At 49.8% G+C, this 26312-nt stretch overlaps 1 protein-coding gene across 1 annotated transcript in view; it reads right to left on the bottom strand.

Moving 5' to 3' along the window:
- Positions 1 to 2690: 2690 nt before the first annotated feature.
- The window catches only part of LOC133345317 (uncharacterized), a 36661-nt gene continuing 13039 nt past the window's right edge, over positions 2691 to 26312 (bottom strand). The window contains exons 16-34 of the mRNA XM_061555978.1: positions 26080 to 26140; positions 25580 to 25657; positions 24959 to 25131; positions 24274 to 24300; positions 23702 to 23851; positions 23060 to 23105; positions 22603 to 22683; positions 20822 to 21091; positions 11643 to 20502; positions 11422 to 11538; positions 10826 to 10993; positions 10128 to 10250; positions 9618 to 9776; positions 9122 to 9239; positions 8209 to 8448; positions 7292 to 7515; positions 6126 to 6201; positions 5859 to 6008; positions 2691 to 5066 (exon numbers count right to left, since the gene is read on the bottom strand). Coding sequence (XP_061411962.1) covers positions 4874 to 5066; positions 5859 to 6008; positions 6126 to 6201; positions 7292 to 7515; positions 8209 to 8448; positions 9122 to 9239; positions 9618 to 9776; positions 10128 to 10250; positions 10826 to 10993; positions 11422 to 11538; positions 11643 to 20502; positions 20822 to 21091; positions 22603 to 22683; positions 23060 to 23105; positions 23702 to 23851; positions 24274 to 24300; positions 24959 to 25131; positions 25580 to 25657; positions 26080 to 26140 — 11314 coding nt within the window. The 3' untranslated portion in view covers positions 2691 to 4873. The remainder of the gene's footprint in view (positions 5067 to 5858; positions 6009 to 6125; positions 6202 to 7291; positions 7516 to 8208; positions 8449 to 9121; positions 9240 to 9617; positions 9777 to 10127; positions 10251 to 10825; positions 10994 to 11421; positions 11539 to 11642; positions 20503 to 20821; positions 21092 to 22602; positions 22684 to 23059; positions 23106 to 23701; positions 23852 to 24273; positions 24301 to 24958; positions 25132 to 25579; positions 25658 to 26079; positions 26141 to 26312) is intronic.

The raw sequence follows: 26312 nt of genomic DNA, 5'->3' as shown, positions 1-26312 counted from the left end.
CATTATTTGGCCTGTCCCAGTCGCTGGCTAAAGTGGCCCCTCGGGAGTCATCCTCTTGGGTGACCTTAATGACTAAACGCATGTTTCAAAACATGTTTTAAAACATTCGTTTAGAGTTTTGGGCTGCTATAAATTTCCACATGACAAGTTCGTTGAGCTATAATTTGTCGCCAGGTCGCCTCTGAAAAAGCAAAATAGCTCGATGGCCCTTAGCTGGTAAAATAAAAAAGTTTCTAGTTTATCTTCTTGGTTCTTTCAGTAAAGTCACGTATCCCTGCAGTCACGAAAGCTTTAAATCGAAGTTTCTAGTTTAGTTATTTTAATACCCGCGTGGGTCATGACGCAGACATCTGGTCTAGACTGATGGGAAGGCATGGGCCAGTTCAGCTTAATAACAACGGTAGGAGGCTGCTAGACTTCTGTGTAGCCCATGGGCTTGTAATGACCAACACGTTGTTCCGGCAGCGGCACATTCACACAACATCTTGGATGCACGCCAGGTCCAAGCAAGAACATCTGCTGAAGTACATAGTTGTTTTTCGCAGCTGAACCTACCGTGGAGCCGATCTCCCTACTGACCATCGGCTCGTCATCATGTAGGATGCGCCTACCATATTCTCACTGTGGCGATAATCATCCATCAAGGACCCGGCTCAAATCCACAACGGCCTCGTCTTGTCTAGCTGATGAAGGTTGCAAGTGGGAATATCATCATCACTTGCAACTGGGGTTGGTAGCGACTTATGCAGCTGCTATGGCTGCATTGGGTACACAATCCCCGACCTCCCCAGAACATCTGGCTAACGGAGGAGGTGTTCCGGCTATTTGAAAGTGGCAGGCCCACTCCCACGGTCTACAACATCCCATGTCCAAGAACGAGGAGGCTTACCATAAGCCTTCGCTCATAGGTTCAGAGAGCCGCGCGGTGCTTCAAGGATGAGTGGTGGTCGCGAGTTGCTGAGGAAATGGAAACTGCTTCAGTAGCACGCTATAACAAATCACTTATTAACACCATCAAAAAAGTAACTTGCGACACCACACCGATCACCATCCTTAAGGGCAAGAATGGTAATCCGATCTCCGATCACCAAGACTAAGTTCGCAGGCTTTCTGAGTATTTCTGTGGGGTCTTGGGGGAGGAAAAACCCCTCAGCTAAGGTGGGGTTGACCCTGCTGGTGCTGCTGTGCCTCAAATACTGGAAGAAATAGCCACTCCTTGTGAGTGGTAGGCTCATGCGCCATCTGTTGTGGAATATCCTTGAATATAACCACTCTCCATATGTGAAGGTGCTGTTACAATGTTTTGTTATGTTACATTTAATTTCACATTTTCATAAAATATGTTTAGTTCACAAAAACCGCCACGCTTTAGTAATCCAACTCACTGCCCTGCCCCTCGGAGGCAGGATACCCTTAACTTGGAAAGAGTGACATAATTCTCCTGGAATAAACATGATGAATTATTTTATTACTTTTCCATGGAAGAAATCCAATCCATGAACAGGTGCAGTGGTTGATAATGCATCCGAGTTTCCTTCTTTTCAGATCCTTTCACACGTGGGCCCAAAATCAATTCCAGTACAATATTGATCAATTTCATGTGTACTGTAATGGGTTTCTGAGTTTATAAGCTTCACTGTTGGTTACACTGGATTTTCCTTACCAAAATTATAATTTTATGAACGAAACATTTCCACAGACAAGTTAGTTTAGTTATTATATATATTCCCTTTCTGCGACAAATTAACTCGTACTATGAATAAACAAGCATCAGTCGACGCCTTATCAGGCAGATCCTTGCCTAGCGAGCCGTGACTATTTTTTGCAGTTGCAGGCCCCACTCCAACCCCGTTTTGCTGCCTCCCTTAACATTCTGAAGCATATTCACGTGCGCCTCCTCATAGGCCTCTCGTCTGAAGGCACTTGATGGCCGAATTCTGAAATAGGAAACCAGTGTCGTGATGCCATCGATAAATCGATTGCAGGTGGGTAGAATGAAAAATAAATCCCAAACACCTACACAGCGTGCGTTGAAAATTCAAATTGTAACCCAATGGACAGAATGAGGTGCCCCTGCTATATTGTGCACACAGCAATGCTCAACTCTGCCTCGCAAGCAGAAGTGCACAGTCAGCTGCCAGCAGCCACCCGAGCACTCTTCCCTTTGCCTTGTAGAGGCATGGCAGCTCCCGCAGCTCAAAATAACCACAGTAGGGTAGCGTGACAAACATTAAGCTAGCTCGAAATGCAAAACCATCAGTGTTCAAACGATTCAATCGGTAATTGTTAAGGGGGTTCCATGTCTGCTTCGTTCTTGTTATTTTGACTGTCACTTGTTCAGGGAAAGCTTTTTTGTTGTTATAATCTCTATTGCTGAATAAGAAACAATTTCAGGCTCATCATGCCTCAATTTGTCAACATAGAACCAGCAAGAATGTTCACAGTGAGCTAAGGGGGAGAGGTGATGTAGTGGTTAGCGTATTCCCCTATGAAGGCGATGACCCGAGTTAGATTCCCAGCCACTGGCTAACATCATTTGTTGAAGCGGTGGGAGCAGGCACCGGTTTAGATATCATTCACCTCTTCAACACGGCACAAGGAAGCCTTCATCCAGCAGTGGATTGACAAAGGGCTGTACATAATTACTTAATTACTATAGTGAGCTAAATGAAAGACAACTTGATGTCTGGTTAACAATGTACATTTAATTTGTCATACACTGTGGAACTGGTAGACTGATGGATTCTGTAAATGATGCCAAGTTTTTCTCTCTCGTTTGCATATTTTACTGAATGTTCACATCTGCTTTTGTCATTGTCCCAAACGGTCACACATTTCCCACGTATTAAAGACTCACGGTAGCTATGCTAATGCATACAAAGACATTCACAAGTGAAAGTTAAATGCATTTGCAACATTTACTTTCTATGTCACGTGAACGATCCAAGTAAATTAAATATTCATCCAAGTTACTACAAATCATTCTGTCAAACATACCTTTGTTAATGGAAGGAGGGCATGCATTGCTGCTGTGTATATTTTTAGAACAGAAGTATTACCAACATAATCCATGCTAGGTTTGAAGGTTAGATTTTAAATGTCAAAAATAAAGAGTTCTAGCTAAATCTCATTAAGGCTCAATATATACTATAAAACGCAAATGTTGGCCTTTACAACAAGAAAATGCACGTTTTCCAAACCCAGGAGCCTTACAAGTTACAAAAGTAGTGAGTGGGTTGTTAAGGCGACCGAACACATCCACGTTATTGCCAAATGTATTTTCCCCCAGCCCATTTCATCTCCTGCACAGTTCTGAGAGGGAAAGCTTTTGTCTGCACACGTCAAGCACATTGGTCAATTAGAAATGAAACAACTGCAATACAGCCCTAACGTTTTTTACAAACGTTTCAGCCAGCACATGACTCATAACCAAGAACATGCAAGACCCAAACACACTGAGAAGCGGACGTCCCTTTGCCGCTACATTATCAGTAAAGCAGCAAGAGCTACATTTGTACGTGGGGCTCATTTTGATTGGCGTACATTTGTATCACTCCCTTTGAAGAACTCGTATAAACTATGCATATCATCGTAGTGCAGAAGCCATCAAGCAAAACTCAGGTTACACGATACGATGCTACTTCATACGACACCTCAATACCCTGTAATTCTCGATCACCCTCCGCCACACAATGACAGCCACCGGGCAATGCAGTCCAACAATAGGGTGCCACTTAGCATGAAGCATTATGGAAAAGTGAAGTTGCAGTATTCTGGGATCACACTCTGCTCTCAATTTGTCCATTTTGGTGTAAAGTCAACAGCTGAGGATGTCATCCTTATTCGTGAATATTTACAGGTTGCTCAAGATCCCCTCTTCTCCTTCTCTGCATCTATGCCCCATACACTATGACTCTTTTGAGTATTGATTGTAATGTATTTTACAACTCCGTTGATCAACCAGTAAATATTGAGGGATTGTCATTAAACGCACAGTACTTTAGTTTAACAGGAGAATTAATACAATCAGGAGACATGATCTTAAAAATAACTTAAATTGAGAGTGGCACCTTATTGCATATCGAACTTATTTAAGAAAGTGCCATGGCCAGGAACGGTAGCAGCTTTTTTCTCCCATCTCTTTCATAAATCACCTCTGTTGACCTGTGTATGACAGATCAGAAACCTCTTATACAGCAGTGGCGTAACCAGGATGACAGCACCAGACATGTAATGCCGCACCCTGCTACGTTATTGTAGTTCATTTCGTTTGTTTTGCTGTTGTCATTTTGGTGACCCTGATCACGCTTTTGAGTTCTCACCTGTCTAAACAAAATAAACGTAAACACCTTCTAGTTGGAAAATTGTTGTTTTATAAACATTTGGCTCAAGTTGCGGCTTCAGAGACCGACAATTGTGGCTCTCTCGCCCGATACCTGCCACTTTGCATCTCACAATGAGCAAGGCACACCGCCATTGTGCCTCCTCGTACTTCTACTTTTGACCGATTCTAAATGAATACAGGGGGGACAGTTGTTGAAATGTAAATGAGCGACTTTAATTTTCATTTCAAAATAACTTATGCTGCCTGATCAGAGCTATTCAGCAGCAGTAATCACGAAATGTAATATCAATTGAAAGAAACCACTCGAAGATTGTATTTCAAAATGGTTACAGTTGAAAATGTATGGCGATACTTTTTGTCCATTTTCAGCTCAACTTTGAATCTGGGGCGAACGCAAGAAAAACGCACGAGATTTTGTGGTCACCCCAAAACTCAAAACAACGACGAGTCAACGTGGACTTGGCTCGTATCAGCCTTGATTCCAGCAGTGGTTTGTTGCGGCCTCGAGGATTGTGGCACTCGCCCCGGCTACTTGGAGGTGGATCCCGTGCGCAACAGAACTCGGTGGCTGGTGGCGGCCTCCAGACGCCGGCGGTTGGCCCCCTGCAGGTACTGCTGCAGCTTCCAGGTGGGGAAGGAGAGGATGGTGCGGCGGTCCTTCATGAGCTGCGTGTCCTGCAGCCACGGCATGGAGATGCACTCCTGCACGGACGGGCGGCTCCTGGGCACGGGGCGGAAGGAGGGGACCGCACACGTGGACGTGGGTCGGAGCCGCTCGCTCGCAAACACGTTCATTATTCGCAAATCAAAGAAGAGGAGGACTCGTGGTCAACATACCTATGCTGTGAAGCAAAAGAAACCTAAGACTAAATCAGCAAGATTTCACATCTCTAAATTTAAGCGGCGTTTGAGCCTGCAGACTGTTTCCACGCACACGCAGGATCTCATACGGCCACGGGCCTGTGTAACGGTGGCAGAAGGCAGTGCTAAAACATTAATTGTACCATACTTCTAGATGCCCATATATGTTTGCTCCGCGTCTTCCCCAGCCTGCGCTAGCTAGTGTGGTGATGTACGATCAAATAAGCCCCATGAACCACATCGCACGGGGAGGCCCTCACCCGGCAGTGGATTGACAAAAAAGCCGTTTAGGCACAAAGCAGCAGGCCTTATTGATAACTACTTGTTCAGTTATACTGAATATCCTTTTGTGTTTCATCATTAAGCCTCTCCCAGTCCGAGTTATCTACAAGTTGCAGAGTGGGTGTCATGTTCAACGCTGCATCTCGGAACGCGAAGGCGGTTCAGCGTTACTTTTATTCAGAGAGGCGTTGCGCCGCTGTTTTTAAAGACATTATACTCACGACAGAGAACCGCAGTGACACAACCGCACTCTGTGATAGCTGGTGCCAAACTGTGCCACATGCCCTCCCGTATCGCCTTTTAATTCTAATTCCGTTCCGATAGATTTAACGATAGATTCAGATGCTCTACTGCCTGTGGGAGCACGTACTGTGGGTAGATGCAGAGGAGCCTCTTGACGAACAGGAGTGACGTCTGCGAGGCGTTGACGTAGCACTTGCTCACGTCAGGCTTGCACAGCTTGATGTTCTCCTCCGTCAGGCGATCGTTTGCGCCGAGGAAGGGAGAGTCTCCGCTCATCCTGCACGCGAGCCAGAAACCGAAGGTTTCACGAGAATCAATTTGAGTACATTTTAGTATTGACGGCTGTCTTAGATGTACGTGATGGCCGTGGCACAATATGGAACACGAGACTTACATGATGAAGGCAAGAACTCCGATTGACCACACGTCCGCCGTGGGTCCCACTGGGTCACCTTTGACCAACTCGGGAGCTGTGAGGAGCGGAACAAATCAAACAAATAAATTCAAGACGGCGGGTAAAGTAAATATAAAATAATCCACACGATGTTTTACCTTGCGCAAGTTTTTTTTTTACACACTGATAAAACAAGCTGCAAAATGGTTTACGTGCTGCGTGCAGAGTTGCCCCAGCCACGCAAACTGACCTCGCCGCGGTGTGAAAAAGTAACGAGCGGCACGACAGCGGCGCCTTCGCTGCTGAGACACGCGTCTGCCCCACCGCCGTCTAATGTAACCCATTATTCTGATTGGCAACGTGCGCGTTCCGCTCTCGGCGTGAAGACAGACGAGCGGCAGGTGGCGTCGTGCCAGCCACACAGTACGCGTGGCCGTGCCGAGAATACTACAACAGCGAGCTGCAAGGCGACCCCCACTCGGCTGCTGTGACTGTGTTTACCCAACTGTTTTGTGGCACGGCAAAACTTGAAGGTATGCCTTAGAACGAAACGTAGCTTTTACCTTCAACATTTGTGCATAGAATTTCTCACGTAAGCGCGAGCACTCGATCAGTACAAGCCTCGCTGCCTCGACCTTTAGTCACTTGTGAGAGTGTGGAATAAATTATGCTCTGTAATGTCGCAATTCATTTGCAAATCGTGTTCAGTTGGTTACAAACAAGCGTTGTATGACCATTCCAAAAGCCAAACAAAACAATAAGAAAGACTCTCTGTTTTACGACGTTTGATCTAACAGCTGCAGCAGTGATGCCAGTTCACCTACTTATAATTAAGGCAGCAGTGCAGCTCTTGTAAATCATGGAGGCTGCAGGAAACCTTTATATGTGTCCTCAAGATCCCTTTGCAAAGTCCAAATGGATGCGTTTGTCCCAGACCTGCCATTTATAAATAAATGGCTGCTTGCAACCACACAGGAAACACTCAAATTGCACCCCACATCAATCACGCTCCAGGGTGGGCGGGCGGGCGGGCGGCAGTCAGCCGGCGTCTAGGCCACGGTCCACAAATCCCTGTCGTCGACGTCTCGGGCCAACCCGAAAAGTTCCCCGGAAAGTCGGCACAGGTCATTCATCGCGCCGGGGGTCACTTGCCAAGGGCTTCTCACCTAAGTACTCGAGAGCGCCGGTGGTGTTCTCGATTGGCTGGGGGTCGCTGGGGTTGAACTGGTGGGCGCTCCCAAAGTCGACCAGCTTCACGAGGTTTTGCTCAGTTATGAGGATGTTCTCGGACTTAATGTCCAGGTGCAGGACGAGGCGACGGTGCAGGTAGTCTACGGCCTGCAGCAGCTGGATCATGTAACCAACCAACTCTTCTTCCGAGTATCTGGTGCTGAGTGAATAGAGGGGGGTAACACATTGCTGGTCTACTCACATGCTGAAGCAGTCGGCCGTAAAATGAAACTGCAACGCATCACATGGGTGCAGATAAACAAATGGACAAAGCCCACACACACAAGCGAATAATGTAATATTAATGTCAATTTACAAACCGTCCAGATACAGGAGCATCTGAAGACGCTTTGCACGGAAGCACATAGAAATTACAAAAAAACTAAAATATGAAGTAAATACAAATAAACTAATGAAAACAACAAATATATACGAGCGAGATAAATTGAGAATTGCGCAACTCCTCATCACATACAAGCCGTCTCAGACACCACAAGCCCAAGCTAATGGTGAATGTAGCACAGATTAAGATCAGAATATCCAAGGCCATCCAACGCCTGGCTCAGCAAGAAGCACGATTCGTGATTTTCTGTCGTACGTTCGGTGGTTTTGATGAATATTTAATCTCACTCAATTCTAGCGCTTGGTAGGGATACGATGTGAACAGCAGACGGCAATGCACCACAAGTCATCGCTGTGCTGCATTTCTCTGCTCCATGTTCAGCTCCATGCTTGCACCAATTTGCGCTCACTGGCGTGGCCAATTATGGTCAAGTAACCCCCACGAACCCCGCACGCCGTGGGGGAGGCCCTCACGCGTCCGTAGGGCCGTACGCGTAAGCTTGCAACGAACCTGTCGATGAGCTTGAACAGAATCTCCTTGCCCCCGCAGCGCTCGGTGATGAGCACCAGGTAGCGCGGCGTGACGTAGGCCTCGTGCAGCGACATGACGCCCGGGTGCTGCAGCGTGCGCAGGACGTCGTACTCGCGCAGCACCCTCGGCTTGCTGTCCACCTCGTACGGCACGATCTTGGCGGTGAACACCCGACCCGTGCCGTTCTCCTTGCACTCGCGAATCACTCCAAAGCGGCCCCTTCGCAACGCAGCACAGTGCTGGTTCTTACACTCGCGATGTGTGTGTAGAAATTCGTGCATGAAAACTGATTATTTATTGTTTGTGAAATGGAAATGCCATGCTGGTGCTACTTTGGGGCTATTGCAGTACAAATGGCACCGAAAGCAAAGAAGCAATAATAAACCAGGACGTAAAGACGAGACGTAGGAGAATCGAAGCGCGACCCTGAATCGTGACAATTCATCGAGTTGCCGGGAGAGTGAATCGTTAGAGGGCTAGACAAAGAGGATGGGAAGTTCGATCACGTTGTTTTAATAACAAGGGATAAACTATTGTTACAATTGTTTACCCAGGAAAGTCTCACTGAGATTCGTGATTTTTTTTTCCTTTCAACATTTTGACAGTGGGGTGGGTGGGGATGATTGCTGTGTATATTCTAATGTGTGGGTAAGTTTTAACATTTGCTACATTCGGACCGTGAAATCAATAATTCATCAATGAAAAATAATCAAGATTCACTGTCAGGAATATGTCATGTTGGGACGTTTTGGCAAATTCACTTTGTTTGTTTCGGATTTTTATTTTAGTGCAGGAGTGCCCCGTGAAATGCCGCACGTGTGGCTGCTTGCCGTACCAGCTTCTTACAGGCACCTCACTGCAAAGGTAATGTGTTGGCTCTGCAGACCCTCACCTGGCCCTCTCCTCCAGGAAGGTGTAAGGCTTCTGCAGCACACCCGGTTTTCCGGAGCCTTTGTCCAGACTCAATTGGCTTCCCCGCCTCTTGTCCACGACCTTCTCAGGTGCCGCTACTTCAAGAGAAACACGAGAAGCCATCTTGTGAGACTTCAACAACACGCGAGGTGACATGTGAGGTTTGTTTTAGGCTGCTGCTGCTGCTCGTGCTGCAAGCTGGCATTGTGGGCTGCCGAGGGCAGCACAGTAAGTGGCAATGTTGAACTCTAATTCTGTGCTGCCATCCCTCACCAACCCGCACCGCTCGCCATGGTGAAATAAGATGAAACAACCCCCTCAACCGACGCGGCCGTGGGGTGGTCCTCATCCAACAGTGGATCGACAAAGGTTATTGGCACGCGTAGGTGCACCTGCCACAGCTGTGCGCATTATCAGTGAACAATGGGTTAAGGTCGGAGTGTGACCCGTGGGCTCGTGCCCTGTGAGGAGATGACCTGGGATGGCGATCTTGTCCGAAGACAGGCTCGGCGGGCTCTGTCCGGCCTTGTTCACGCACGACACGCGGAACTTGTAAACGCCGCCAGGGACCAGGTGCATCACGTTGTAGTACGGGTCCTTGATCCCGGCCGCGACCAACGACCAAATCCCCTCGCCTGAGCAACGGGAAAACAATGGCGCGTCACGTGCGTCGCTGTGCGGGGTCCAACACCACCTCCACAGTGAGTTAAACTTGCCGAATTGTGCGTGGGTGAGAGAGCAGACACTTATACATTGCTAGAGAAGCAATCGGGGAATTCATCTCGCTGGCGGTCTACCATACTCTTAGGTTTTTTTTTGGTAAAGTCACGTAGGTAAAAAATTTATGATCGAGGTTTTGGAAAACGTGCATTTATAATCCAATGGTCATAGAACACTCCATACATGGTATATGGATCGCCAGAGAGAAGAATATCACCACAAGATTCCTCGTATTGCAATCAAATGGACAGGGTGGGCATTTGCACCGCTCTTTTTAGTCTCCATCGTGTACGTGGCCGTTCCCTCGAACTCGGACGCCTTCCACACCACCAGCGCGCCATCCTTGTACACCTGTGGAACTTCTGGGTGACCAGGCCTGCCTGGGATTTCTAGGAAGAGAAAACGTGGGTTAGGACATTGATTTTTTTTCTTTGGTTTTACTGGCCGAAATCTTTAAAATACGTATACGTAAAATTCCATGTCTTTTTTTTTTACCTGCCACAATGCCGTAGCTGAAGTCAAAATGGAAAGTGGGGTCGTCGTGCACGTCGCTCTTGCCTGAGAACTGTTTTTTTTGCTTTTGAAATTTCACAAAAAAGAATTTTCTAACCAACGAAGCACAATGGCGATGTAAAATAACGATGTGTAGTGGCGAGCTGAGGCCTCGCACAACACACTTCCCTCTCAAGCCACGCGCGTATATTGGTGAGCGGACGCGGTGAGGAACACAGCGTTCACTCGCTGTTCACTCATTGGTGTGCACGTTTGCGTGAGTCGACAGCGCAGTGTTCCTCAGTGTTCACTCAGTGTTCCTCAGTGTTCCTCAGTGTTCACTCAGTGTTCACTCACCGGTGTGCACATGCGCGTGAGTGAGCGTTGTGGAACACTGCGGCAAGCCCCTGTAATGGCTTGCCGTGTCATGGCACTGGAGAAGGCGTTCTCCAGTTGTTATTGTTACACATACGTGCAAGCTTTATTTTGCAGGAGGTGGCAGCAGAGCCCAGGTGGTTGGTGGCGCTGCACTCGTACACCCCCGTGTCCTTCTTCCCCGCCTTCACCACGGACAGGATGTGCTGCCCCTCCCTCGACACCGTCACCTTCGCCCTGCTCTCAGAGCCGAGCAGCTTCTTGTCTGCAATTGGCAGGCAGACGACAAGCAAATTACACGTTCAATAATTAGATAATATAACAGTTCTTTGTTCAAAACCTACGCCCGAATGAAAGCCCCCCCACCATTCTGTGTCAATTGTGGGGGTTTCTTTGACAATACTTCACCACTCCGGTCGTCAGTGCGTGTTGGTGAAGGAACAGCGCCGGACCGGCTCAGATATTACGTGCCACTGATGTTTGGCCGTGGCTGGTAATCGAACTCCGGTGGCCGGGTTCATAGCGCAGTGCGCTCACCACTGTGACGCCGCTCCCCAGTTTTTGAACCGTGACACCAGAGCGAATGCGTCGCTCGCGCGACCTGTTGCCGAGCGATTACCGAAAAAACCTAAGAGTACGATTTTATACGTTTCTACCACTTGGGGTTGTCAATCGTGCCGGTTCTCGGTGTACCTTTAAACCATTTGACGTCAGGCGAAGGGTTCCCGACGGGACGGCAGTACAGGGTCATGGGCTGTCCGTCCACAATGAGCTCGTCTATCAGCTTCGTTTGAAACGACGGCGGAGAAACTGTTACGCAGGAAGAAAACAAGAAGACGAGCCGATCATTGTCGTGAAGTATCACTCGCATGAGAACAACCCACAAGTAAAACCACCGTGTTGTGGCACTCTACCTTCTGAGAGTTGTTCCTTATTCTCTGAAGAAGATATTCTATGCTCATCTGGCGGCATTGAGGCTGCATCTCTGGCATCTTTTGGTGTTTGTGGCAGGTAAAATTCAGAGTTTGAGCGCTTGATCACGCCCTGGCTAGTTTGCTCCTTTTCCGCGGCATCTGCCCGTTTTCCCGCCGCTTCCGAGGGTAAGGTGAGGAGCTTGGCGCTGGCATCGACGTCCGTCTGTTTCGCAAGCTTCTCTTCCGAGCGGCTGCGAGCAAGCTTCATCGAAAAGCCAGACATGGTTGCCCCGATTTTCTTTCGAAGAGATTTTCCTGGGGAGGAATGATCGTGTTTCATGGTCTCGTCTTTCTCATGGCTTAATTTTTCTTTTGAACTGCCCTTCTTTAGCGCAAGGGAAATCTTATGGCCCAGACCGCCGGACTTCCTCTTGTCGTCACCCTCCTTGTCGGCACTGGCCAGCTTTTCCACCGAGAGTGGCCGCTTAAGCTTGAGGGATAATTTTCGAACTAAACTTGAATCCTTGTCGTGGCCCTTGGTGAGCGATGAGAGTGATGTCATTGAGGATTTTCGCGAAGATTTTTCATCAGGTGTAGCATCGACGCCTTCGATAGACTTTTGTTTCTTCGTGTCGGATGACAGTAATTTCTCCTTTGAAGTGCCCGCACGCATGTGGAACGACAGTCGCTTCATTAGACTCGATTTCCTTTTCTCCTTGTCCTCCGCCTTATTCCCTTCCGCTATCTGATCCACAGACACTGACCTCGGCAGTTTCTGATCGACACTCTGGCTTTGAGTTTTCTTGTCGTGAGCCGGCCCAGCATCTGCTGCTGCTGAGGTGCCTTGTGATGATTTTCTTTCAAGGTCACCCATACTGCCTTTCTGAGCTGCAGGCAGATTTGTGGCGATGTTTGACAGAGAAGTCCCTCTGGATTTTTCCTTATTAAGAGAGACTTTCGGAGATTCTCCTGTATCACTAATTTTCCCTTCTATCTCTAGATTTACATCTTTGTCTTTCTTAATTACCTGAGAGAGTCTTTTAACAAGGCTGGTTGGTTTATGTTCCTCTTTCATGTATCCCTCTGTGTCTGTGGATTGCGATTCCTGCGCTGGCTCAGGAGTGGATATTTTAGCACTTGATTCGGCGCTCATTTTAACGTCATCTTTCAGATCTGCCACGGCAGGTTCGTGTGTCGACAGTTGTTCTGCTCTCAACCCCGGCGGCGAGACGGCTTTATCATGATCGCGTTCATGAGCTTTCCCTTCTTGCCGCTGTATAACTGTGGAAGACGACTCTGCAGCAACGAAAGTGGGTGAGGGCGCCCGTGGTTCGATCTCCTGGAACAGGGCCTGCCTTTTACTCTCCACTTCACTTCCTGCGCTTTCCTTTCCTTGTGCCTGACTGGCCAGTTCAGACCCATCCTCCGTGGACACAACAGGGCTCTCAACAACACCGCCAGACTCGATTCCTTGCTGCAGACGTTCAGCCAAGTCCTTTTCGGCGGATGCAAATCCTTTCTCGATGAGAGGCAGACGCTGCTCCTGTATCGGCTCGGAGGATACAAAGGCTATGGAAATGTCCTGTTCAAGTCTTTCTTGGGATGTTATGGTTTTTTCAGTTACATTCTCGAGGAACGGCTTGTTTTCTTCCAATACTTTATCTCCACCCATTTCTGAAAGGTCAGTTTCATCCAACCTTTCATCTTGTTCTTTTGCGAAACTGGCCTTGTCTTTGGCGCCGTCTCTCTTAAATTTGGCCGAGAATCTCTTTACGATGTTGCCCGATTTCTTTTTCTCCTTGCCAGGACTCTCCGACTCCGAAACAACTGAAGGCTGCTCATTGGACGATTGACCTTCTGACATGACCACACCTTTCAGTGTTTCCTCGACGTCCCCTGTGATTTGTGGGGTCAACTCCTGGGATGACAATTCATTTGAGGTTGACCTTTGAACTTGACCCTGCTCAGCACCGCCCTTCTCTCCTCTTTCTTTCTCAACACTCACATCTCTGGGACTGTCTCTTTTCAGCGCAATCGAAAGTCTCTTGGTTAGACTGTCTGGCTTCATTTTCTCCTTTTCTTCACTCTTCCCGACCCCTGCAGCGCTTATCTTGTCAACAGCATCCGACCGTCCACCTTTCTGAGGCAAATCCTGTGTTTGTGCACCCTCTGAAGATGCCGACACCTGCGGTGACGTTTTTTCAGATGGCCCCGAATCTCCCGTAAGGAGTCGTCTTGACAGCAACGAGTGGTCCCCGTCGACATTTCCCACCGAAGGCTGCAGCTGCACTGCCTCGTGGTTTTCTGGTCCAGCCGGGGCTTGCTTCGACGATAACGTTTTCTCATCTTTGTGATCATCATCGGACAATGCACTGTTTTCGTGTGCTCGCTTGTCCTTTTTTAACCTGGAAGACAGCCGTCTGATGAGGTTGCTTGACTTCTTTTTCTCCTTGACAGGACCCTCGGACTCTGAGGTTTCTGCTTGCTCAGCTGTTGGTATTTCCCGTGCTTTATCTCTCACGTCTGAGATTTGTGGGTGGACCTCTCGCTCGGAAAGATCACTGTCATCCTCTTTGTCTCCTCTCGCTGTTTCAGAACTGACCCCCTTTGAGTGGTCCTTCTTTAGGGCGTCAGACAGTCTCTTGACGATGCTGCTGGATTTCTTGGTTTCCTTGCCATGACTCTGAGAGTCTGAGGAGAGTGACGGCTCCGCGCTTGATGCATTCTCAGAGGTCTTCATATCCTCTTCTCGGGTTTTCCAAAAAGCATCTGGAATGTCCACCGTGGCCTCGCAAGACGAATGGGTCTTTAACTCCTGAGAAAGGGAAGTTTCTAATTTAGCTTTTTCATCACTTTGTTGTTCCTGACCGGCTCTCTCTCTTGAACCGACTTTCGACGAGATCGAAAATCTCTCAACGATGGTCAATGGCTTGTTTTTCCCAACATCGTGATCCAGGACAGCGGTTGCCGATTGAAATGTTTCGATCGGTTCGAGCATTCCCTTCTCCAGCTTACTGATGTGTTCAACTGGATGGCTTTGCTTTGACTCTCCAATTATAGCGTGTTCCATATCACTTTCACTGGCCCTCTCTTCTTCTCCATGCGTTAGCTTCTCTTTCAGGTTGTCCTTCTTAAATTTTCCAGAGATCCGGTCGATGATTCTGCTGTGCTTTTTCTCCTTATTATGACCCTTCGACTCTTGCCAATCCACGTTCGGCACAGGCTCACGTGCAAACGCGTCTCCCGCCACAAGTTCGCTTAGATCCACTGGAATTTTTGTGGCAGCGACATGAGGCGAAGGTTGACCGCCTTTCACGGGCTCCTGAGATACGGGCTCGCCCCGTGGCTCCTCGTCCATTCCTTTCCCGTGGCTGTCCTCTACGTGACTGACCGGTTTCAAAACAGCTGAGAGGCGCTTGGTCAGGCTAATTGGCTTCTTCTTTTCTTTGGCTTCCTCTATCTTTCCTTCTGTGTGAGGAATCTGATGCTCGCTCGTCCCACCTGAGGCCTGGAGCTCGATTTTCAATTTTTCTTGAGGCGTTCCCAATATTTCCGATCGTCTCGGGCCTTGCGTTACATTGTGAGTGGTGACAGATTCCTCGTGCGGTTTACTTTCCGTCTCCTTCTCTCCGCTGATCTCTTTAGGGCTCTCCTTGTTCACCGAGAGAGAAATTTTTTTCATGATGCCGCTGGATTTATTTTTCTCCGTGCACTGCCCCTCATTGCCAGGGGAGTCGGATGCCAGCGACGGTTCCCGCATTGCGTTATCATCGACTTTATCTGAATCCTTCACGATGATTGCTTTAGTTACCAATGGGGTTTCTGCGGATACTCCATGAGCAGGTTGCCTCGATTTCATCGCCTGCTGATTGTCCGATTCATCGCGTGGCTTCTCTCCCGCTACTTGTTCGTGGATGTCCTGCTGTGGACGGTCCAACTTTAATTTCACAGCAATCATTTGGACTATGCTGCTTGGCTTCTTTTCATCTATAACTTCAACTATCTTTCCTTCTTCCGCCAACATCACTTCTGCAACATCCAGTTTCTTTTCTTTGTGAGGCAGCTGCTGTGTTTCCACGGCTCCTCCTACACCCCTCGATCCTGATGGGAACATTAGTTTACATTTTTCATCACGGGTCTCTTGAGCCTCGTTTTCTCCAGTAATTGAAGGGGTCGTCGATTTAGCCTCTTCTTGCCTAAGTTCCACGGCGCTGTCCGCTTGGTCTTCCTCTTTGGGACTGTCCTTTTTCAGAGTGACAGAAAACATTTTGATGATGCTGGTGGATATCTTCTCCTTGCCATGGTCCTCACAATCTGTGAGCTCAGATCCCACCGAGGAATCGGCTGCTGGTTTTCCATCACTGGCGTCTGTGGTCTCGGGTGCACTTTGTTTTGCGTCCAATGCCACGATCGTGGCAGCACAAGCAGCATGAGCTGGATGTTTTTCATGTTCTGACTTTGATGGAGGCACCGGTTTCTCTGGCTTCCCCTCCTTTTCTCTTTCATGGCCATCCTCCTTGTGACTGTCAGATTTTAGTTTGACGGAGAATAGCTTTGCTAGGCCACCCGGAGCCTTCTTTTCCTTTTCCTCACTCCTGCCATCTTCCACAAGCGCCTGGTCAGCAGATGCCGATTCTTGTGCCTTCTGAGCCTCCTTCTGCTCCAGAGCATCTTCTATGACCTCTGCTACTAATCTGTACTCAAATCTGCTTGGCTGCTGTTCCTGAACATAGGTTGGGGTTGAGTGAGCGTGCCCGTGGCCTGGAGGGTGGCTCGGCTTTAACCCCGGGGGTTGGTCAGTTTCAGCATCTGGTTTCACCTCCCTTGAGTGATGCTGGGCCAGGTCTTTGGGACTGTCTTTCTTCAGCATGACAGAGAATTTTTTTATGATGCCGCCACCGCTGCCGCTTGATTTCTGTTCTTCCGACCCCATAGACTCTGAGCCCAGCGAGGGCTCGTGCAATGGGCTTTGTTCCGAAGCGCTCGTATCACTGTGCACGTGCCCCTTCGAATCTGCTGCCATTTTGGTGTCAGTCTCATGAGCTGGCCTGTGACAGATCGGTTCATCCTGCGGCTTTTCTTCCCTTCTTCGCCCGTGATGGTCCTCTTCAGGACCATCTGGCTTCAGCGTGACAGAAAAGAGTCTGGCTAAACTGCTGGGCATCTTATCAATGTCTTCTCTCCTCTTACTATCTTCCGCAAGTGTTCTTTCAGCAGCAGTCAACTGTTTTCCTTTGAGAAGCAGTTTATGTTCTTGAGGAGATTCCGTGGACCCTGGTTCCTCTGACGGCTCATGTTTGTTTTTTTGCTCAGATTTTCCTGAGCCTTTAGGCGCGTCATGCGACTTGGTGGTTTTCGGATGAGGCTGCGCTGAGGGTCGGCTCGGTGTTAACTCTTGAGAAGGGGTTTCTATTTTCTCTTCACATTGTTTTTCTTGGACCCCTTCGTTGGGAGCATCTTTCTTAAGGCTGACCGTGAATCTCTTTAGGATGCTGCCAGGTTCCTTCTTTTCCTTGCCATGGCTTTCTGACTCTAATCCTGCTGAAGGCTCAGAATGCCCTTTTCCTTGAGGAGTACTCTTATGGCTGTGCAAATATTCTTTTGTATCTGGTGATATTTTTGCGGCGGCTTCGCGAGCTGAAGGTTCAAAATGTGGCTTCCTCTCTTTTTCACTTTCATGGCCATCCTCCTTGTGACTGTCGGACTTCAGTTTGACGGAGAATAGTTTGGCTAGGCCACCCGGGGCCTTCTTATCCTTTTCCTCACTCTTCCTACCGTCTTCCGCTAACGCCTGGTCAGCAGATGCCGATTCTTGTGCTTTCTGGGCCTCCTTCTGCTCCAGAGCATCTTCTATGGCCTCTGCTACTAATCTGTACTCAAATCTGCTTGGTTGCTGTTCCTGAACGTAGGTTGGGGTTGAGTGAGCGTGCCCGTGGCCTAGAGGGTGGCTGGGCTTTAACTCTAGAGACTGGGCCGACTCCTTTGCTGGGCCTCCAGCGACTTCCTTGGCAGTGTCTTTCTTCAGTTTGACAGAGAGTCTTTTCATGATGCCACCAGACTTCTTTTCCTTGCCGTGATCCTCCGACTCAGATCCCAGCGAGGCCTCTCGTGCTGGCTTTCCCTCAGAAGCTCTCCCATCGTCGCGTGCATGTTTCTTCGCATCTCCCGGTAATTTTGCAGCAGAAGGCTGACTCTGCTTGGTCTCCTTGAAGACCAGCTCATCGTGCGGCTTCACTTCCTTTCCTCTTCCGTGACCGTCGTCTCTGAGGCTATCCGGCTTCAATGCAATGGAAAGCCGCTTGAGAATACCGCCGGACTTATGTTTATCTCCATCGTCCTTCGTGCCTTTATCAGCGGTCATCTTCTCCGCAGAAACGAATCCCTTTACTTCAGGCGGCTGTTGCTCCTGCAGGGCCTCGGCAGACATTTTTGTTGACCTCTCCCGAGAAACTTCTGAGCTGTCGGGCTCCTTGCCAGTTTTTTTTGGAGCAGCGTGCTTCTGTTTGGAATCTTTCTCCGAAATCTGCTGCAACTGCTCTTCTGACATGTCTTTTTTCCCTTTCCCTCGGCCGAGCTCTGAGAGCCCGGTCTTCTTCAAAGCATCAGAGAGTTTCTTGGCTATACCGCTTGATTTATTTTCTTCCTTTAAGTTACCTTCCGCTCCCAGCTCTCTCACCATTTCTGCATCCTTACTGGATTTCTCCGTTTTGTTTGATGGGATTTGTGCAATGGAAGTTTGTTCACTGGCAGACACTTCTGGATGCGCTTGAGAATCTAATTTCTTCTCTGAAATGGCACCGCCCGCAATGCCAACTGTGTGACTGGGCTTCTCACGTAGGCCCTCGGGCACCAATGTCACAGAAAACATTTTGGAAGGGCTACCTGACTTGTCCTCTATTTCTGAGCGCTCACCGAGCCACGGCTGCTTTTGTTCGGAATGCTTCTGTTTAAAATGTAGAGGAAGATCGGGTATCTGCTCCACCTGCTTGGGCTTCATCTCAATGTCAACGTTTTGCGGAACATTTCCAGAAGCGGGGTGGCTTTGCTTTACCGTGTGGACGGCCGATGGCCCAAGTCCTGCCCTCGTGTCAATTTCGGAAAATGTCATTGCCGTTGCAAACGATCGCTTGGGCTTTTCGGGGGCAAACTGTTCCCGGACAACTTCTGTGGGCATCTTTGCTCCTGGAAGCTCTTGTGCAGATTTCTTCTTTAGGGCATCGAAATCGGCCCTCAGGTTGGCGGCAGGGTCCCCCGTTACGTTTTCTTTGGAGCTGCTCTGCCACCGCGCAATCGAAAACATTTTTGAAACACCTCCCACCCTCTGTTTTTCATCCCCATCGTCCTTTCCATCGCCCTGTTCTTTCTCACCTTCGTCTGCAAGTTGAGACATTTTCTCCGAGGAGGACGGTCGTTTGAGCTTCTGCGACAGTCTGCGAATGATGCCCTTGTCCCTGTCCTGCTTTTGAAGGGGTTCCGTTGATTCAGATTCTGACTTTTCTGCCATGGTCTCCAGCTCATCCTTCACCTTTTTCTTTACCGCCCCGTGAGGATCGACGGCAATGAGTACAGGAGCGTTGACTTGCCTTGGCCTGTACACCTCCTCCTCGTCGGCCCATGCCGGCCTCAGCACCTGCTCTTCGGACCTTGCCTTGTTTAGAAACGGGAACACTCGGTGTATGGACGACTCGTGCTTCTTTTTAAACTTGGCCTCAAATATGGCTTCGGAAGCGATGTTTTTGATCTCGTTTATCTTATCGCCGGAGACTGAATATTGCCCCAGCGCGGCCCTCTCACCCCTGAGTGTCGGCGCCGAGGGGGTTCTGTTTCTAGTTGAGAATCGAGCAAAGCGCGGAGGTTCGGTTCCCAATGGCAACGACCTCATTCCTTCAGTGGACGAATGCCTTTGCATTCCACCTTGGGCAGAGAAAGGACCTTGCTGCTGCACAGGTACCACCGGGAATCTCTGAGCCTTCGCCGATGCGATGTGCGGAGGGATCTGTTTAAGCTGACCGATGATGGGGACCTGCGCTTTTAAAGGCAGTGTGGGCGATTTGCGGATTTGTGATGATATCGGAGCGTGCGCTTGAGACGATTCTGCCGCACTCCTGGTGGATGGATGTAAAACACCAAAGGTCGGCGCTGGCGGGGCCTCCGCCAATTTGGCAAATGGAACGTTCCTTTGCATTTTGCCCATTTCAGCCATCTCCATTGGTTCAGGTGCCTGCTTTCTCTGGGCCAACTCGCTGGTCCTGTCTGGCCTCGGTGGCAGGGACGAGGTCCGGATTTTGTCACTCCAAGGTCTTGAAATGGCATCGGGGTGCACCTGTCGGGGGTCACGCAACTCAATGAGCTTGCTTTCGATCGGGTCGCCACCCAGCAGCCTCTGACGGATCACTTCGAGCCGCTGGGAGAAATCTTCGGCGGCTGCGACAGGGGTCATCGCTCCCGGTTTCCTGCGCGCCGGGTCGTCGTGGATTCCTCCCGTTTGGCCTGGGCTCCGACTTCTTCCTCGGCTCAGCTCCATTGACATGGACTTCTTGATTCCCTGTGCCCCGTGGCCAGCCAAAGTGCCGAGCTCGCTGTCCATCGAGCCCGATCTCTGAAGGTTGTTTCTTCGCCGCTGCCTAGGAGACTCCGTTCGCCGGGAGACGTCCAGAGCGTCTTCATCAGACGATGAGGACACCGGCGGCTCGGCCTCCGTGGAGCGCCGTCTGCTGCGGCGCCGCGCCCTCCCAGACCCGGGAGAGGCCTTCGGAGAGGCCTTTGGTGAAGCCTTCGGCTCAACCTCCATCGTCCTGTCGCCCTCCTCTCTTGCCTTTTGCGGCTGCTCCACAGCAGCTCCTCTCCACGATTGCTGACGCTTGTCCCGAGAGCCGAATAGAAAGCAGAAAGCAAAGGAGAGCACATTGGCACATGACGAACACATCGTTACACAATAGCAAGTTTGAGCAGAACTCCTTCAGTGTCTCCACATATAAATTCAAATACTTTAGTTCATCAGCCTATTAGTTTTCCAGACCAATATTTTCTAGCAGCATTCATTTATGCAAGCGACCTATGGAATGGTTTCGACCTTTCTGGGTCTCATCACCAGTCAGGCTTGTTACAATTTTTTAACCGTTACCTTTACGCGGCGATTATTAAATCAGTGCAGCGCTATGACCGAGCATTCATCACACCTCCTGCGTGGCGGCGTACGCGGCCACTGGCGCGCCGGCGTGCTTTGACATGGAGGGAGCAAGCGGGGCTTCTGGTCTTCTCAAGCCCCCCCCAAAACCGGACATGGCGGAAAAAACGTTGGCCTCATCCGAGTCGTCGGAGGTGGAAGAGATGAGCGAGGGGTCGGCGAGGTGCCGAGGCACCCCCAGGGACTGCTGCCCCACGGTGGCGGCCAGCAGCTGGGGGATGGAGCGCATGACCAGGTTGGCTCGGTGGGCGATGAGGGCACTCTGGGGGAGAAGAAAGGAGGGAGGTTTAGCGGCACGGCTGGGCCCCCATCTCCAACGGAACACGCCACCGGCCATGGTTGCTGCGACGCATGGTAAAGTTCGAATGCAACGCTGGGGTTTGCAACGGATGTTATTACAACACTGGGGAGAAAGAGGAAAAAGGTAGAGTAGCAGGTGTGCAGGACCACGGTATGTACAACAGAAACGATTATTAATTATTAATTAATTAGGCTCACAATCTATTAATCATCTTATTAATTAGGCTCACAATCTATGAGCCATTCGCGCCATTTTATGCACGAAACGGGTGAAGCGGCGAAACGCAGGGAGGACAAGATGGCTTCCCAAAACCAGACTCGTTGCTCGTTGCTTGTTGTCAGAATTAAATCATATTTGTAATAACCAGCCTGGTGAAGTATGGTCAAACAACCCTCATGACTGAAATCCTGCATGGAGGCCTTGATCTAGCAAAGGATTGACAAGGGAAGTGTTTAAACTAAAACTAAACTATTTTTTTTATTGTACCAGGTAAGGCCCACTGAGCTATATGGCGACCTGGCCACAAATGATAACTCAACAAAGTGGCTTTTCAAGTGGGCATGCTTTCGCAACCAAATACATTTCTAAATATGGAGGGGAAAACCAGAGGACCTAGAGAAAAATCCACACGAGCACGGGGAGAGACGCACGCAAACTTCAAATATAGAGCAAGTGTCAGGGTCGGGGTCGAACCCACAACCTTTTGTATATTAGGCGAGGGGGATAACATCTCCCAGCGGGAGCGCGTTCGCCACTTGTTGCAAGGGTCCATGGTTCTAATCCAGTGACCAGCCTGGTTAATACTACGGTGTGGCATGAACCGTAAACACACTACGCGCTGTCTGCTTCACAGTGGACGTCAAAGATACCGTGACATCATTCCAGAGAGTAGGCCACTGTGTGCCGGTGTCAGGGTCCAAACGTGCCTAAGTTTGAAAATTGATTCGTAAATTACTCAATTGGAATCTACAAAGCAATCATCGCCTCCTCCTGGAAAAATTGAGTCTTTCACGGGTCAACAAGTGTAAACAAGTAAATAAATAGCGTTTTCAGTTCATATCATAATAATAATGTTTGACACTGTCAATCCACTGCTGGATGCAGGCCTGTCCGCACTGTGTCAGGCCAAGATGGGTTCCCATGTAACTTGACCACAGCAATTCGGCCAGGGCCGAATTGTTGTGCTTTAAACCATTGCAACACACCTCCAACCCTCTGCACCAACATACGCGTAATGAATTCAATCACGTGACTATTATTCTTATTCTACAATGCTTTAATATTCACTTCGAAACCTGATTTTTTTTTACCAGGGCACAAATCACCAGGTTCAGACAGCGGTGGCACTTACTGGAGCAGGCAAAAAAAAACCGAGCCGGGAAAGGTCACGACCCGCTCCAACTCTGCACCCCGTGCCAGACGTACGAGCAGAGGGTAAAGCCTGCTGCCTTTCACCACCCACTGCCACTTGCCTGCCACTTCCTGCGGTTGAGGAAGTACTTGAGCCTGTCCGTGCCAATGTTCACCAGTCCGGTCTGGGGCGAGACGGCAGCCTGCGCAGATTAACGACGACAGTCACTCAAGAGCAGAGAACAGTTTGGCTATCGGCAACGGTTCGGGCCATGTACAACGATGTAACGCGTCTAGCCATAGCTGCTGATATTACAGCGGCCTCTTTGTATCTATGTGTGTTCAACTTTTTTCGCACCCTACGTAGCCAACTGTGCTAATAGGAAATGCTGGAAGGACAACAACTAAACACAAAAAGCTGTTCTAAATAAATTAGTTTTCAATCTTTTTGTGATGAAGGACTCGTGGCATTTGTATAGAAAGTGTAAATAAAAGTTACAATTGTTAATTGATTGAAGCTTCGGTCATGTGGGACGTAAAAGAAAATGGCTGTATCACGGGTCTTTAAACAACACGCACCTTGAACCACGGATGTTTTTGGCAATCGGAAGCGGATGGCCTGTCACTGCGCAAGAAGACAACATCTTGTTATAATTAAATCTCCCACCAGTCCGACGATAAACGTAACACAGAAACAAGTGTCTGGAGTGACTGTTATGGAACATTCTTCGTGCTTTACCCTGCAGGAAAGCCTCACCGAGTGTCGTGTGACGTGCGGGTCATTTTTAAAATTTGGACCACGTCGCCAGCACACAACGGCCGACCCTTGAGAATGTCATCACAGACTGTCAAGCGGGTGGCGCGTCGTATTACGGCGAGTGCAAACCGCATGAAATAACCAGGGCGGCCGCGGGATTTGAACCGTGGACTAAGCCAGTGAACGCGCTGCCGCTGGGCCCCATTGAAACCCTTGACGATGCCGTTTGGAATTCTGGGACTTTGGGCCCCGTGCTCGGCAAGCGTGAGGAAACAAGCCCTCCAGAAGCAACAACAACGAGAACCCCTCCAGAAACAACAACAACAACAACAATAACCCCCCGAGAAACAACAATTACAACCCCTCGAGAAACAACAACAACAACCCCTCCAGAAACAACAACAACCCCTCCAGAAACAACAACAACCCCTCGATAAACAACAACAACAACAACCCGTCCAGACCTGGGGTTGATGGTCATGAGGCGCGCGACGAAGTCGGCGGCGAGCGGGGAGAGCCCCTCGAGCGGCCGCTCCGTGCTGATGCGCCCGTCCCGCACGTTCAGCAGCGTCGCCCGGTCGCTGTCGCCCACGAACGGCGAGGCGCCCGTCAGGCTGCACGCGGCGGTCACAACGCACGAGACGGATGCGTCAAAGGTGAAGGCCGACGATGGGCTCCGGTAACCGAGACACCGCATCAGGGATCGAAACTAATTTTCGCGTGCAGGGTTATGCGCGTCGGAGAATGGATCAGTTATGTATCATGCAAACGATCTGGTGTTACGCAGAAGCGCTCGTGCAAATGAGGTAGAGAACACAACAAATGGTAAAAATGAGAAGAAAAGGAATTGATTCTTAAAATGAATTGTGATCCGAAATCGTGACCATCGATCATCGTGTCGCTAGGGGGGGAGACCGTGGTGAGTGTGCGGTAGGCGGTGCGAGTCGCCTTCAGCAACCTGGCGCCTAGCGACCCGAAAGCGAATAACTCACACCAAGTTCACTCGACGCGAAGTGACTGCACGAGGGCCACTTACCAGACATAGGTTATCACTCCAACAGGCCTGCAAAACATACACGTGTACAGTCGGTTATGTTCAGAAGCTTTGCGAAACAACCCAATAGAAAAACATGATTCTGCCACTTACAAGAACAGGCAGACCAATCCCTGTACCGTTTCAAAACCCTAGCAATCAACTCAACTTAATTTAAAATACACGCATCACTCCACTGGAAATGTTCATCACGGCAATTGAATGTGTAGATCATCATCAGCCATGATCAATCTACTGCTGGGTGAAAACCACACTGCCGCCATAACTGTTGTTACATTGTTTTTATAGCTTTATGTTGGTGATTCGAAAACATATGATTAATCTAAATTATCTTATGGTTGTTATTGTTGACTTGCACCACATTGGGATTTTTGCCCACAGCGTTTTAATACGTTTTTTAAATATTTGCTGGTTTATTCCAGGATGTTTCTGTTACACATCGTCACTTTAAGATGTTCTGTGTTCATATTTTGTTTGTTGCGGTTGCATGGCTCACAGGGCTATACCTAATAAATGAACTTGATTAATAAATGAACTTAAACTAAATCCCTTCTCACGATTATGCAAACGTTGTAAACAAGTAAATAAATACACGCTATTATTTTAGTTCGCCCGACACTTTTTTCGCCACGACGACGACTCGTGGGTTAACGTCGGCGGCGCCCACCAGATGTCGGTCGCCGGTGACACGGGCTGCTGGCGTGCCACCTCGGGCGCGACGAACTCGGGCGTTCCGTACAGGCAGCGCTGGGCCTCGCCCTCCCTCAGCTCCTGCGCGAAGCCAAAGTCGCAGATCTTGATGTCGTCGCCGTCCGAGTGAACCATGAGCACGTTCGCCGGCTGTCGACGAGAGAGGGGAACAAAACGCGCGCCGTCAAGTCGTCGTGAGGCGCGGCCCGCATGTGTGGCCCCTCTGTGATGGATGGGAGGCCTCCCAGCACTGTGGCGTTTGGAGCTTTTAGACGAAATGGTCGCCACGCCGATCGGCGCAGGTTGGTTACGGCGCGGGGGGCACACAGGTGAAAGGGTATAAATCGAGTCCAACAACAGCAGCGACAACGACGGCGGCGCATTGAGGCGGTCGTGGTGATGCGACGGCAAAGATCGTGGCGGCGATTGCGGCAAGTTACGAGAGGCGACGCGGCACTGCGAGGCCTGTGGAGGGTGACAGCCGGTGAGGCCGCCCGGTCGCAAGAGGGTGGCCAAGGACCCCCTCGCGTCCAGCACACAGCGCCTTCCACCGACCTCCACCCTCACCGGGCGGTGACCGCACGAGAGCTGCGCTCACCTTGATGTCGAGGTGGAGGACGCGGGACCGATGGAGGTAGTCAAGGCCTTCCAGCAGCTGCCAAATGTACGGCTGAACCTGTCAAAGCGAGCACAAGCTCCGAGTAAATCTCTTGGGAAAGTGTGTTGCATGTACATCGAACTTCTTTCGCACCGTATGTAGCCAACCGTGCGAACCGGAGGTGCGGTTGGCTACGTACGGTGCGGAATGAGAGCACGGAGCAGCCACGACTCGCTCCCATCGACCCCACATGAACTGCACTGGAGAACAGTGATTAGCCAACAACAACAACTCGCATGTGTAATGCGCCCATCGCGTAACAAATGTCTCCGAGCGTAGAGATACGGAGGAAATGGGAGGGAATGGGGAGGCAGTTAGCAAGACAAGGAGAAAAAAGAAGCAATGAAGGAGGCGAGAAGGCATGGGGCTGCAGAGAGACATTAAAGCAGAGAGAGAGGGAGTTTGAGAGGGTGGAGGCCTCGTGGCTGATGGTGCTGTACCTCCAGCTCGGTGAACGCCGTCTTCTTCACGAGATGATCCAGCAGCTCTTCGTTGGAGCAGCTCAATCGCGGTCGTCAAGGGTAAAACATCAACCGAGGTACGAGCCGCATCGTTGCACACGTGCTTGGGCTCACGGCTACCCGCCGCTGCCGCCGCCACCACCGCCACTGCCACCGCCACTATGCGGCGGAGTAAGCGTGGAAACGCGAGGGTCGCAGGCCAAGCAACCGAG

This window comes from Lethenteron reissneri, chromosome 21 (genome assembly GCF_015708825.2).
Source record: "Lethenteron reissneri isolate LAM-NWPU_2019-01 chromosome 21, ASM1570882v1, whole genome shotgun sequence".
Lineage (NCBI taxonomy): Eukaryota > Metazoa > Chordata > Hyperoartia > Petromyzontiformes > Petromyzontidae > Lethenteron > Lethenteron reissneri.
The sequence above is the reverse complement of the archived record's forward strand: the minus strand, read 5'-3'. Positions and strand labels throughout refer to the sequence as shown.